The following is a 12,786-nucleotide window of genomic DNA, read 5'->3' as shown; positions in this document are numbered from 1 at the left end:
TATATATATATATTTAAGATGACAAGATGAGATAATATAACAATATGTTAGCTTGCTTTTTATTGCTTTAAGTAAATGTTTCTTGATTTCATAATCAGTTCTTAGTCAAATAAGATACTAAAATTAATATGATTTTTAAATACTAACTGCCATGAAATAACTCATTTTATCTGTAATATCTATTATTATCGCAGACCAGATTTTTATATAGTTTTATATTTAGGTCACCCCCCTTTCTTTTTTAATTGAAACAAAATTAAAATAATTTTTATTTTCTGTGTTTTAAGATAAATATAAATTTGAAAATTCTAGTATTTTTTCATTTAAATTGAAAAGTAAATTTCTGGGGTGAAAAATCAAAAAATGTTTAATGTGTTGTTTTCTGAACAATAATTTTCATTACGTACAAGTATTAATAATACAATGGATAAAGAGAAGTCTTATCTATTTTTTTTTTTAAAAATAAGTGACACTAGGTTCACCAAAATTAATGCAGATTAAGTATCTCAAAGAAGAGCATCAGGATGGAAATGAAAATTAAAACTAAAAATATTAAAAAATAAATTAATATAAATATTGCTGAAAACATCTGTTATCATAAAACTCATAAACTTCTTTATGGTAAAAAACACATTAACACAAGAAACAAAAAATAAAACAATAATCAATAGAAGCTTTCTCCCGTTGCCAAGTAAACATTCTTACCAACAACTTATACATATATTAACGTTAAATCTAAATACAACACATCCAATATATACTTCTTTATATTTCCTAAAATAAATTGAATTGTAGTAGAAAGTATATACATAGCACTGATCCAGAAGAATAATAACGCAACTGTAAATTTTGTGAAGTTGACTTTATTGTGTTGGCGGGCTCAAAAATGCATTTACAAGATGTTTTAAAATACATTTTTGAGGCTTCAAACCCAACAAAGTCAATTCCACAAATTTTACAGTTGCTTCATCATTATTATTTCAGAGCAGTGATATGATGATATAAAACAACTAAATAGTATACTTAAAATATATGCAACGTTGTAGCAGATGTGATATGAAAATTATATTCACATGAATTATTGAAAATATATCTTTTATATGAGGAGATGGTTGGGAGTGTGGACAGAGAAAAACACAACAAAGTATAAACTTTTTTATAAGTGCCAATGTTTCAGCCAGAATTTCAGGGCTTAAAACAACATAACCATAATAAATGAAAGAAATTACAGAATAATTAGAAAAAAATGAAATAACAGATAATATTTATACATAAATAACTTTGAAAGAAAATGTATAGTCTAAGTATTATAATAAGATAAAGGCTATACGAGAATAAGTAATATTAAAATTAAGGAAGAGGAAAGAACAAGAAAATAATATACATATAAAATGTAGTCAGTAAATGTATGGAAAAAATTAAAATTAATTGAAATTAAAATTATAAAGAGTTCTTTTTTAAAATTTACTTTTTTTTTTTTTTATAAAAAACAAAATGCAACTTTTAAAAATAAACTTTTATCGATTTAATATAAGAAAATTTAAAAATGATTTTTTAAAAAATAGATAAATCAATTTCATCAAGTAAATTACGTTTCATATTCATTTAAATTGAGATTACTTATACAATCTTGTCCTTCATATGTCTCAACTTATTTTTTACAGTCTTTATTGTTGAAAAATAATGTTCTCTTCTGCTGCTAGTCTTTCTCACTAAATAACTTATTTATTATATTTATATTATATTATTTATTTATTATATATATTATAATAATTTATTACAGAATATAAATTTAAAAAAAGTGAACACTAGCTTATTTAAGATTGCGTAGCTCTTTATATCTTGAACAAACCAACACTTCCTAAAAACGTACTCTCTAGTACAACATTTAATAGGAAAGATATTCAAAGATATTTTCTTGTTTGAAATATTTTTAGGCAAGTACTTCTTGCTGTGGTGGCCTGGGTCTAAAAATCTGGTCTTCGATCATAATTGAACATCACCATTATTTCATTGTTTATGAGAATAGATGAATTCATATCATTCAATTGCTGTGTAATGTACGCTAGTTTTATTAAAGTAAAAATTAATTATAAATAAATGAACTAGTTAAACACGGTGAAAGTAGAATGTTTGTGTTGAGAGCAGGTTTCAGAGGAGTATCTCCTTGCCAGCTGGTGACGTCGCCTCCTCCTCTAATCTTCCTCTAATTCCTCCCACTTTAGAGAGAGTAAGTTAATAAAGAAAAAAAAAACAGAAAAATTGTTGAAATCGTTTCTGCTCGCTTCCCAGTTGTTTTATTTTTGTTTTTTTTTTGTTATATGTTTTTTTATTTTTTTAACTGGGCCCCTCTGCTGAATCTGCTTGATCCATCATCGATTGTTCTAAAGGAGAATACATTAATACCACATCCTCTTGCAAATATTTTCTTTTCATTTTATTCACGTTGTAAATAGTGTAAATATATAGTTTATTTTATAATAATTTTTAAATATAATTTATGAAAACAAATTTTATTTATTAATATTTATTATTTTAGTAAAAAAATGATACTTCCTTTTATGATAATTTTTATTTTATTATAATTTGATAATGATAATAATAATTTATTATAATATTTTGTACCGATGTTGCAGATATCTCCTCTTTGTCCTTAAGATACCTGATCTAAAATACAAACAATACCTGCTAAAAATAAAAATATTTCGTAATATATTCCACTTTAGATATATTTATTATTTAATAAATCATTGTAATATCTTATCTTTTATACATATATAAAAGTAAAATTGTACAAAATAGAAGATGTTAACTTGTAGAGAAGATAACTCTCGAAAACACAAGTTCAGGAAAACTTCTTCTAGGATTTTGATATGACAAATGGTCTTAGACAGAGTGATCCATTTTATCCTACATTATTTAACCGATTAATAAATAAGCCCCGAGGATATCAGTGAGATCCATTACAACGCTGAAAATAAGCTTGGTCTAATGGTGAATGCAGACAAGACAAAATATATGAGTGATTCTCCAGTGCTGAAGAGTAAAACAGCCCATACATTGCGAGACCTTCAAATTTCTGGAATCAATTGTCACATCAAAAAACAAATTGAAAGAGAAATAAAAACTCTTTTGGTAGCTGGCAGTAGGTGCTTACGTACATATGCTCAAAAAAGTGCTACAATTTTGATATCTCTTACATAAAGCCAAGCTCACAATATAACGGACAATCATTAGGCCTGTAGTAGCATATGGCAGTGAAACATGGGTGCTGAACTAAGAAAATGAAAACAATATTAAGGTATGGAAAAGGAAGGTCCTCCCCACGATATTCAGGCAATAAGAGAATCGGGAAATTGGTAATTGAGAAAAAATCGGTCGACCAGACAGTGGCCAGAATCCAATGGCTTGGCCATATACAAAGGATGCCACATGATCATCAGCCAATAAGGCTGCTATGTGAACTGTCAGAAGGAAGAAGACCACAAGGAAGACAACACCTGAGATGGCTTGATGGCATAGAGGCAGACCTGCTCCAGATGGGAATAAGGAGATCGAGGAGACATGCCATTGACAGAAACAAGTAGTAGAGGATTATTTCGGTGGCCAAAGTCCTGCAAGAGTTGTACAGCCATTGTATAAAATAAATAAAATACAAGATGTTACAATGATTAATAAAAATACATAGCAGTTGAAGTTTGTATTTTAGATCAGCCATCTTGGAGATTGAGGATATCTCTGAAACGTCAGTGTAAAACAGACATATATAATAAAAATTATTAAAAAAAAATGAGGAATTAGTTTTTTTAACTAAAATAATAAATATCAATACATCATTCATTAGCCCTAATAATTTGGAAGAACAAATTCATAATAAACATATTCAACTGAGCCATCGTTTCTCAAGATAACAATTTTAAATAATAAATCTTAAGCTGCACGTATGTAAATAACATGTAATCCTACTAAATCAAAGTAAAGATAATAATTATAGCATACTTAAGTTACTTTTATTTTTAAATACTTTTGTTTGAAATTATTTTTTCAAGGATTTTAACAATTTTAAACGGTCCACAATTTCAAAGAAAACGTTAAAATACCCTTAGTTCTTGTTCATCAACTCTTTATCTCAATATCCTTAACACATTTTCATATATATACAAAAATAAATACACCATTACTTTTATATTGATGTTCAACAAGCTCCATGTTACTTAATTTTTTTTTAATTGAGAAATTGTTTTAAATAAAGGATACAATTTTTGTTTATTTTTCAAAATTGTTAATGTTCATATCTCTACCTTGTTAAAAGAAGGGCCAAAATTCCTTTTTATTCACTTTTAATTTGTGAAAAAGCTATTTTAGTTCACATTGACTGTTTGTTTTTTTTTTAGATGTAGATTTGAATTTTAAGATATATCTAACTTGAAATCTAGTAAGATAAGGACATTATCTTTAATTTCATTTATTACTCCCATGTTTTCAAATTGATAAATGACATAAACACAAAATTGACATATTTGGACATTGGCCCTTATTTTACCAATATGTATTTATTATGATTAAAATTTTAGATAACAAATAACTCAATGTGTAACAATATTCATTAGTTAATATTATTATATACAAAATACTTTTGTTAATGTTTTGAATATCATGTTTAAACATTACGTAAAACGTCAATATAATAATCATAGTATATTTATTGTTGTGGATATACAAAAATGAGCGATCAGCTTGAAATTTCTAAAGAGAGAGTTGAAGAAAAGCTACTAAATGATTTTTTAATATTACTTTTACTTTTTGGTCCTACCGTCCATTACCAATAAAATGGATCAAAATTTATTTCAAATATTACATTTATACATCTGAGTAACTTATTGTATCAAAGAGGATTTGAAACTATAATTGGAGGAGCTGAATTGTTGAATAGGAGTTCTATTAATGAAATATTAGAAGATTATAAATTGGCTGTGTCAGATTAGAAGGTTCTGACTTTAATTGAAGATTTTAGGTACTCTATACCGGAAGGCCTCAACGTGTTTATAAAGGTTAGGTAGCTGGCTAGGGAATGAATGGACAGGATGATTCTTACAGGAACTAGCCATAAATCCTTGAAGAATGGAAACTGCACTCCGTAGGGAATGAGCCTTACAAGTCCTACGGGAACTATCTATAGGTCCTTCCAGGAAGGAAACTTCAATCTGCAGAGGACTAGCCTGCAGTCATGACAGGGATTGTAAGTCCTATGGGAACTAGCCATAGGTCCTTACGAAACAAGGCAAGATTTAGGCAGGAGAAAAGATTCCATAGATGGCAGAGTTAAATAAAAGACAAGCATATATTTACAAAAATAGCACTAGAAAGTACTGATCCAATATGTTTATTATTACTCACTACCTCCTGAGGAGAAGAATTCCTTGAATGGGAAATAAACGCCATCGAGAGATGTGACATGTAAGACGTTTGCTTTTAGTGGATCAGAAGATTTTATTATAATCTTTATTAATCAAAATAATATATTTATGAATATTACAATATATTACATGGTTGTCACATGTGTAAAATTAAAGTATATACAAGAAATAATACAAATATTAATATAGGGCATTTGCCTGATAACAGAGGTAGTTCACTTTGGGGTAGCTAGGTTCGCCATGTTGGACCATAATGGTTTTTGTGGCTGTAATAATTACAGTATAGACCAACATATAGCAGTGATGCTAAAGTAGCATACATATACCTCAGGTTTTGTAATTTTTATAAAAATTTGTTAGTAAGCATTTCATCAGAAAAACTATATGGATATGTTAAAATTTTGGATTATGGTTAACAATAGTGAATAAATTCTATTATTTTTCTTACCCTTAAGATACAATATATATCTGTGATAAGAAAAGTCATAGAAATTTTGTCTGACAATAATTCAAAGTATCAATTGAATATAGCACTTGGTTTAGAAGCTAAGAAGATAAGATTACATATCAAATAATCATCATGGAAATCAATCTCAAGGCTCATTAGGACAAACCTTGTGAGTTGTTGGACCAAGTTCATGATGAATAAAACTCTAATAAGACCATTAATAAAGTACAGTAGAAAAGCGTGGACCTTTTCATTTAACCTTTATTAGTGGACCTTTAAGATTTCATTTTTTTAATCCTCAATGTAGACCTTCATCAAACCTATAATATAAAACATGAACATAAGTGAAAAAACTAAAGATAATTATGTGAAATGTATGAGTTCAAATAGTTATGGGTATGAAATTTATGACTATGTGAATGATGTAATACTATAAAGAAGAAAGTAATAAAAATATAATAATATGAGTATATAAACATAAGGATAATTAAAAAAATTATATAAATAATAGAATAGTGGGTATAATCATGGCTTAAAATTCCCAAACCAACCAAGTACAATATGCCTTTCTTTTCTTTTTTTTTATAACTGTTTTTGTACTGGATTATCACAGTTTTAGTACTATATTATCACAAGTAAAAATCACTAGAACATATACGAGCTTCTGTATACATGGCATATATACATAACCTCATAATTGTAGGACCTGATAGCTGAGCAGATTGAGATACCAGAATACTTGGTGCATATTGTGGGTTCAATTTCCACCTGGGTTGGTCAATATTTATTTCTTGGCGGCCATGAGAAAATTAATCTCGACAATCCCACTCTAAGGATGTATAGGTCCTAAACAACAAAAAAAAACTTCATAATGGTTAAAAATTTTGAATCAAAATATAATAAATAAATACAACACTTTTATTGGATGAATGACAATTGAAAAATACTATAAAACACTTCTTTCTTGTTCTGTTTTTAATAAAAGTTATATTAACATTTTTTAGTTTGTTTGTTTGCTTATTTAAGACAATTATTAGAATAGAGTGCAGTCGAAAATAACTCAAGCTTCAAAACATAGATTATTTTAGTTACAGTAGTTGACTTATTTGAAATATTTTGTTTTTAAGGAGAAATAATGGCTTGGTTGTATAGCAAATAATGTCTTATGAAATATGTCGGTATTAATTTATTTAAAATGAAATAATATTTCAGATTTGGTTTAATTTTAAGCTTCTTTGCCCTTGCTGACTTGGTTTGTGTAAGTTCGATGCATGGTTGTGTATTAAAACTGGACGACTCGTGAAAGAAAAGATTGAATATAACTGAGAGATGAAGAGAAAGGAAAAGTTATGTTTTATAAAAGAAAAAAAAGAAAAAGAAATGTCTCCGTTTTCATGTTGCAACTATTGTAATTGTTTAACGTGTTGTAATGAACTGTTAATTTATCTATTAATATATACATTTGGAGTAATTCTAGCAAAATGGTTTGTTAAAATAATCTTTAAAATGTGAAGGAGATGGTCAGAGCTGCTGTCAAAAAAGAAACACAAATAGTCTTCCAATATTTATTCATTGCTGATGTTTTGACCCACAAAGTAGATCTTCATCAGTGTTGATGTGGTGAGTGAAGATGTAAACAAGGGACTGACAGTTGAAAATGATAGTTAAGATTTGTCCAATCCTTTTTTTTTTTTTACCAAGACTCCCATTGGAGTCCTATACTGCCTAACCATGGTTGGGGGTCAAGTTTTTCATTTTGTGGGACCGCCACTCAATGAAAAAAGTCAATGCCCCAGACCGGATTCGGACCGGTTGGTAAGACTGCGCCTAAACACCTGAGCTACAGATGTGAGTTTAATCATAACTGTTATTATAATTTTCAAATCTTAACTGTCAATTTCAACTGTTTATATTTCCACTCATTACATCAGCCCTGATGAAGACCTACATTGTGGGTCAAAACTTCAGCAATCAATAAATGGAGTAGAAATATTTGTGTTTTTTCTTGATCACTGCCCTCACCATCTCCTTGATGTTCACTTACAGCCAATCATTAACCCATATATATACAGAAAATGAGTAATTATTGTATAAAATGATAAAAAATTGTTCATTTTACAATTCCTTAATTATGTTTAATTTATCACCAAAAAATTTTTTATATTATCAAATATAAAGAAAACCTTCTCAAGGCAGAATGAAATATGTGTTAATTACTAAATCTTAATTTTTTCTGTGGATAATAAGGCATAGAGTGCAAGCAAAATAATTAAGATAATATATAGCACAAATAAAGGGAGACCAATTGGAAGAATTCACAACAGAAAAGAGGTTCCTCTAGTGATATAGCTTATCTCCATTCCAATTTTGCCTTACAATACGTAGTAAAGACAAAATGGAAGTTTATGTTTAATATAAACATAAACTGTATACTATTTATATATTTATATTATATATATTTAACATAAGTATACAGCTCTCTTATGCAGATGATCCTAGTACTGGACATTTAATAAGAGATCAAACAAGCATTTCTGGCAGTGACTATACTAAGTACATCGCAATATCAGGAAAAACTGAGGAAACTTTAAAGGGACCCAAGACGATCATTCGAAATGACTGTAAAGATGGACATTCAGATTGATCAAATACTGATGGATTACTAAGGAAATTTCAAAATGCTATTATTTAAAAATTAAATTAAAGGGAGTACTGAGAAAGTGTAGGGGAAATCTCAAATGCTTCGTTCATATTGCACTTTGTGTTTATTGTAAATCAAGAGTGACAGAGAGATTATTTCTGTTTGGTATCTCATATACCAGTAAGCATCAGTTGGATTGATAGTGTAGGGGGTTTTGTGATTCATGTTAGTTCCTTCAGTCAGGCTTTTGATTAATGAATGTCATTCTGATTGTTGGCATCTCTTTACTATTCACTTATAACATAGAAACAGATTTTGAAAATGAAACACTGACCGTCATCATCATCATGATTGATACCATCAAATCAATTTGCAACAAATGTTGAATTTTTTTTATATTGTGCATTATTGACAACTGACTTACAGGAAATAGTAAAGTCAGAAATTTATACTTTAGCTTCTTTAGTATATACATGAAAGAAAAATCCCAAAGTGAAGCAGATTTTATGGGTTGGAAGGAACTTAAAATCCATTCAAAATAAATAAATCTCCTTCAAACTGAAGAACCATTAAAAACATACAAGAATAAAAAAGAATATTTTTTTTTTTATTTTATGAAAAATACTAATTTTTTTTTTCATACCTAATATATAGTTCAAACAAGAAGTTATAAAACAAGAATATATTAATAAAAATTAATCTAATATAGTTTTCCTTTAGATTAAACTAGAGTAAAATAATAAAAGGTGTACCATAATAAAAAAATTCAATATAATTCTAGTCCAAAGGAAAACCAAAATAAGTACACATATTTTCTTAAATTAATTTGAAATAATGTTGAAAATTAAAATAAACAAACAATAAACAAAAAATCAGGGGAATTTTTGCCACATTTGATAGCACATTTACTGGAGTAAAGTGTCACCGATTTTTGGGTTAGTCATCGCAAGTCACATTTTCGGAAACTATGATTAAGAAAGAGATTATAATAAAAACTGATATTTGGTATTTAATTATAGATAAAATTTGAACAATTTAGAGATCTAACTTATCTTCATACTTCTAGAAAAAGCAATACAGTAATATAAGTTTGTTTAACGGTGTATAACAGAAGGAGAAAGAAAAATAACAATTACCCTATAATTACTTTTCCCACTACTCGGAAGGTATACTTCCCTTCTGCATACAGTCCTTATAACGCCTTTCACTAGCACTGGAGTGCCACACTCAGCAACTAAAACCTTTTAATATTGTTGGAGCTATGTTATCCTTTTAGGAAAACTAACCTAGTTCAACGGTGTAAGCTGTCAGGGATTTGCAGTAACATCTGTTGTCAGGACATGATAAAGCTAGAATATCAGATCTATGTTATTAGATGAATGAGAGCTGACTGGACTGGTTCATATCTTTGGTCTGAGCATAGCTTAAGTTGTTTTTATTTGAATAGCCATTATTCAATTCCAAATAATAATTGACTATCACAGCTTTGGTAATATAAATATTGATTACCAATGAATCAATCAATCTTCAAATTTAGGAGCCTAAATTCACCAGGATATTCTCTACTCAATAGATTGAACAGAGGAAGCCATTTTTAACCAACCAGACATCAGAACAAGAAGGGAAAGGTCAAAATTCAAAGGGAAAAGGATTATGTGTTGCTGTTCTTAGGGAAGCCAAGAATAGTAGATAGAATAGACATAGAAGAGAGGAAGCTTTAGAAGAATATGGTCGCTAACAGAATCTAAGTGAATAAATTCTAATTCTGTGAGAAGCTAATCTAGTTTTCTGGCATGCATAATTTTTTTTTATTTATCTCCTACCTTGCCATTTCAAACATATGGAGTGGTTATCATACAGGTTATCAACCTATTCTATCCACAGAGAGAAGGTTGAGTTTTCTTTCTGTGGAACCGCCAAGTAATAAAAGGTAACCCATCCAAGCCGAATTCTAACCGGTGTCACTTCAGACTTATAGATAACATCTTAACAATCTCAGCCACCGCGGCTTCAGGTGCTCCCTTATAACATATAACAACAGCACATAAAACTTTTTCAGCCTGCCTTGGAAAGTAATAAATTACTATATTACCTGAGTATGGTGATTAACAGGTATACTCCAAAAATTAAGATTTCCTTTTTTTTTTAAGAAATACAATTTTTTTCATTTATGCAATATTTACATCATTTTAAAAGTTTATCATTTTTTTTTTAGTATATCTTTGATCGATTCATCATTGAAGACGCTGTGGTATCATTTGTATGCTAATGTCACACTAGTTCTCCATCATATTCTTGAGAAAACTTTGAACTTTATTTTTATCTCATCAGATCTGGTCTTATGTTCTGATTGGGCACCAAGTCTGGGCTGTAGGGAGTTTGTCAGGAAGGTGAATAAGGCATTCCATGAAAATTGAAGAAAACACAGTGTCGGTAAATTTATGACAACTGTGTTTTGTAACAAGAACGAAGTTTTGTTGGTTGACACTCATATAACAAATAATCAATCAATTATGTCAAATACCAAAAATAAGCCTGGAACATTATCATACACCCTCCTAGACCCTAATTCTGGAAACCATCCAGGACATTTGGCTGGAAGTCTAAGGAGGTTAAAAGTGAGTTTCAAAGCTTTCTCAAGGACATAGTGGAGAACTGATATAATATGGGCATACAAAATCTCTTACAGCGTCTTAAAAAATCCATCGCTTGAAGTAGTGATTATGCAAAAAATAATTGATAAATGTTTACCTTCAAACAACTATGATTATTATTAAAAATGAACTGAATTTTGTATATATATAAAAAAAAATTGGTGACTTTACTTTTGTGACAGTCCCCTTATTTCATATTTAATTATGATTTACATCTTAACATTTTGCTAGATTTCCTTACCATATGTATATGTCAATAATAATTATTCCTTTTGCACTTCACTCCACGATGTTACTCACATTTTGTACGTTATTGAAACATGCACTGTGCAATATTCAGTATTTGTGGTCCATGCATACAAATTTTTTTGTTACAGCAGTCTTTGTGATTTAAATATTTTCTTTGTTTTAGTCTTTAAATGGATAAGATAAATTCTAAGCATTATATAAAAGAGTATAAGTAAATTAAAAATTTATTATTGTTTTAAAGTGTTTAAATGTTAATATTTTGATTTTAAACAAAAATAATATGAAGAAAGAACTATTACAACTTCTTATTGGATTTAATTTTTCTCTTTTAAACTAAATCAAGAATTTCAGAAAGGAACTTTTTAAATAATCCAGAAAAAAACCATATTACTATACTATAATTTGAATGCTTGAAAATTCAATTATAATGTATTCTGTGTTAAAATTCTAATATTAATTTGTTTTATTCTTCAACACCATTCCCCTTCTTTCCTGAGAAGGATTCAAAATTTTTTATGTTCTTTAATTTATTCCCTTTCTAAAATTAACTTGATAAAACAAAATATTGGGGAAGAATAAATTAATTTAATATCATATATTCATTAGTTATTGTATACAAAGAAAAAACAAAATGGTCTTTTCTGATTAAAAACATAATAAGTTTAATAAATATGTGGTGTTGTTTCTGGTTTGTAGAGGCTTTCGAAAAACAATTCCTTTTCTTATAAAAAAAGTTCTCTAAATAGAAACATTGATCAAACTTTATTAGTGTGAATTTTTCTTCACAATATTAATAAAAACAGATCTTTCAGTTACTAAGCTATGAGAATTGAAACATATACCTATATAAAATAAAATTTAATATCCAGTGAAAATAAAACTTTAATTTATACATAATTTATTCAATTTCTTGAGACTGGTATTTATTTATTAAATAAATCAAGTGGTATCCTTGCTAAGTCTCACACTTTTTATTATATAATTAGTCCAACGTTTCGCCTAATTTGGCCATCCTCAAGCACAATCTAAACATTTAACAGTTTATTATTTCTATTAATTGACTTTTTCATAGATTGATTTTGACTTCTAATTAATAACCTGGGCAAAATAGTCTGTAAAACAATTTTTAAATTTTGATGTGAGGTGTGAATTTATATTTAAGGTATGGTATATTATTAATAATAATGTTGTTTAATTTATAATCTTAATATTTTCTTGAGACTGGTAAATTTTTTAAAAATAAATAATTTAAATTTTATCCATTATAGTCTCAATACCTTTCATTTCTCTTATAAGTCCGACGTTTCGGCCAATCCCGCCATCTTCAGGGACAATCTACTACAAAACAGCTTTTATTACATGTATGATCCTACAAAC

The 12,786-nt window shown here is 28.3% G+C and overlaps 1 protein-coding gene across 7 annotated transcripts in view; it reads left to right on the top strand.

The window, feature by feature from the left end:
* Nucleotides 1-12,786, top strand: part of tn (tripartite motif containing protein thin) — a 229,808-nt gene that overhangs the window by 209,559 nt on the left and 7,463 nt on the right. For 6 of the 7 annotated variants that reach the window (XM_067052843.1, XM_067052842.1, XM_067052838.1 and 3 more), the window contains one exon: nt 2,149-2,230. The exons of the other annotated variant lie outside the window; for it this stretch is intronic. In XM_067052843.1, coding sequence (XP_066908944.1) covers nt 2,149-2,230 — 82 coding nt within the window. The remainder of the gene's footprint in view (nt 1-2,148; nt 2,231-12,786) is intronic. 7 annotated transcript variants of the gene reach the window in all.

This window comes from Halyomorpha halys, unplaced genomic scaffold, assembly GCF_000696795.3.
Source record: "Halyomorpha halys isolate HHAL.00 unplaced genomic scaffold, Hhal_1.1 Scaffold449.1, whole genome shotgun sequence".
In the NCBI taxonomy this organism is placed as follows: Eukaryota; Metazoa; Arthropoda; class Insecta; order Hemiptera; family Pentatomidae; genus Halyomorpha; species Halyomorpha halys.
Note: the sequence above shows the minus strand (reverse complement) of the source record. Positions and strands in the feature narration are given on the sequence as shown.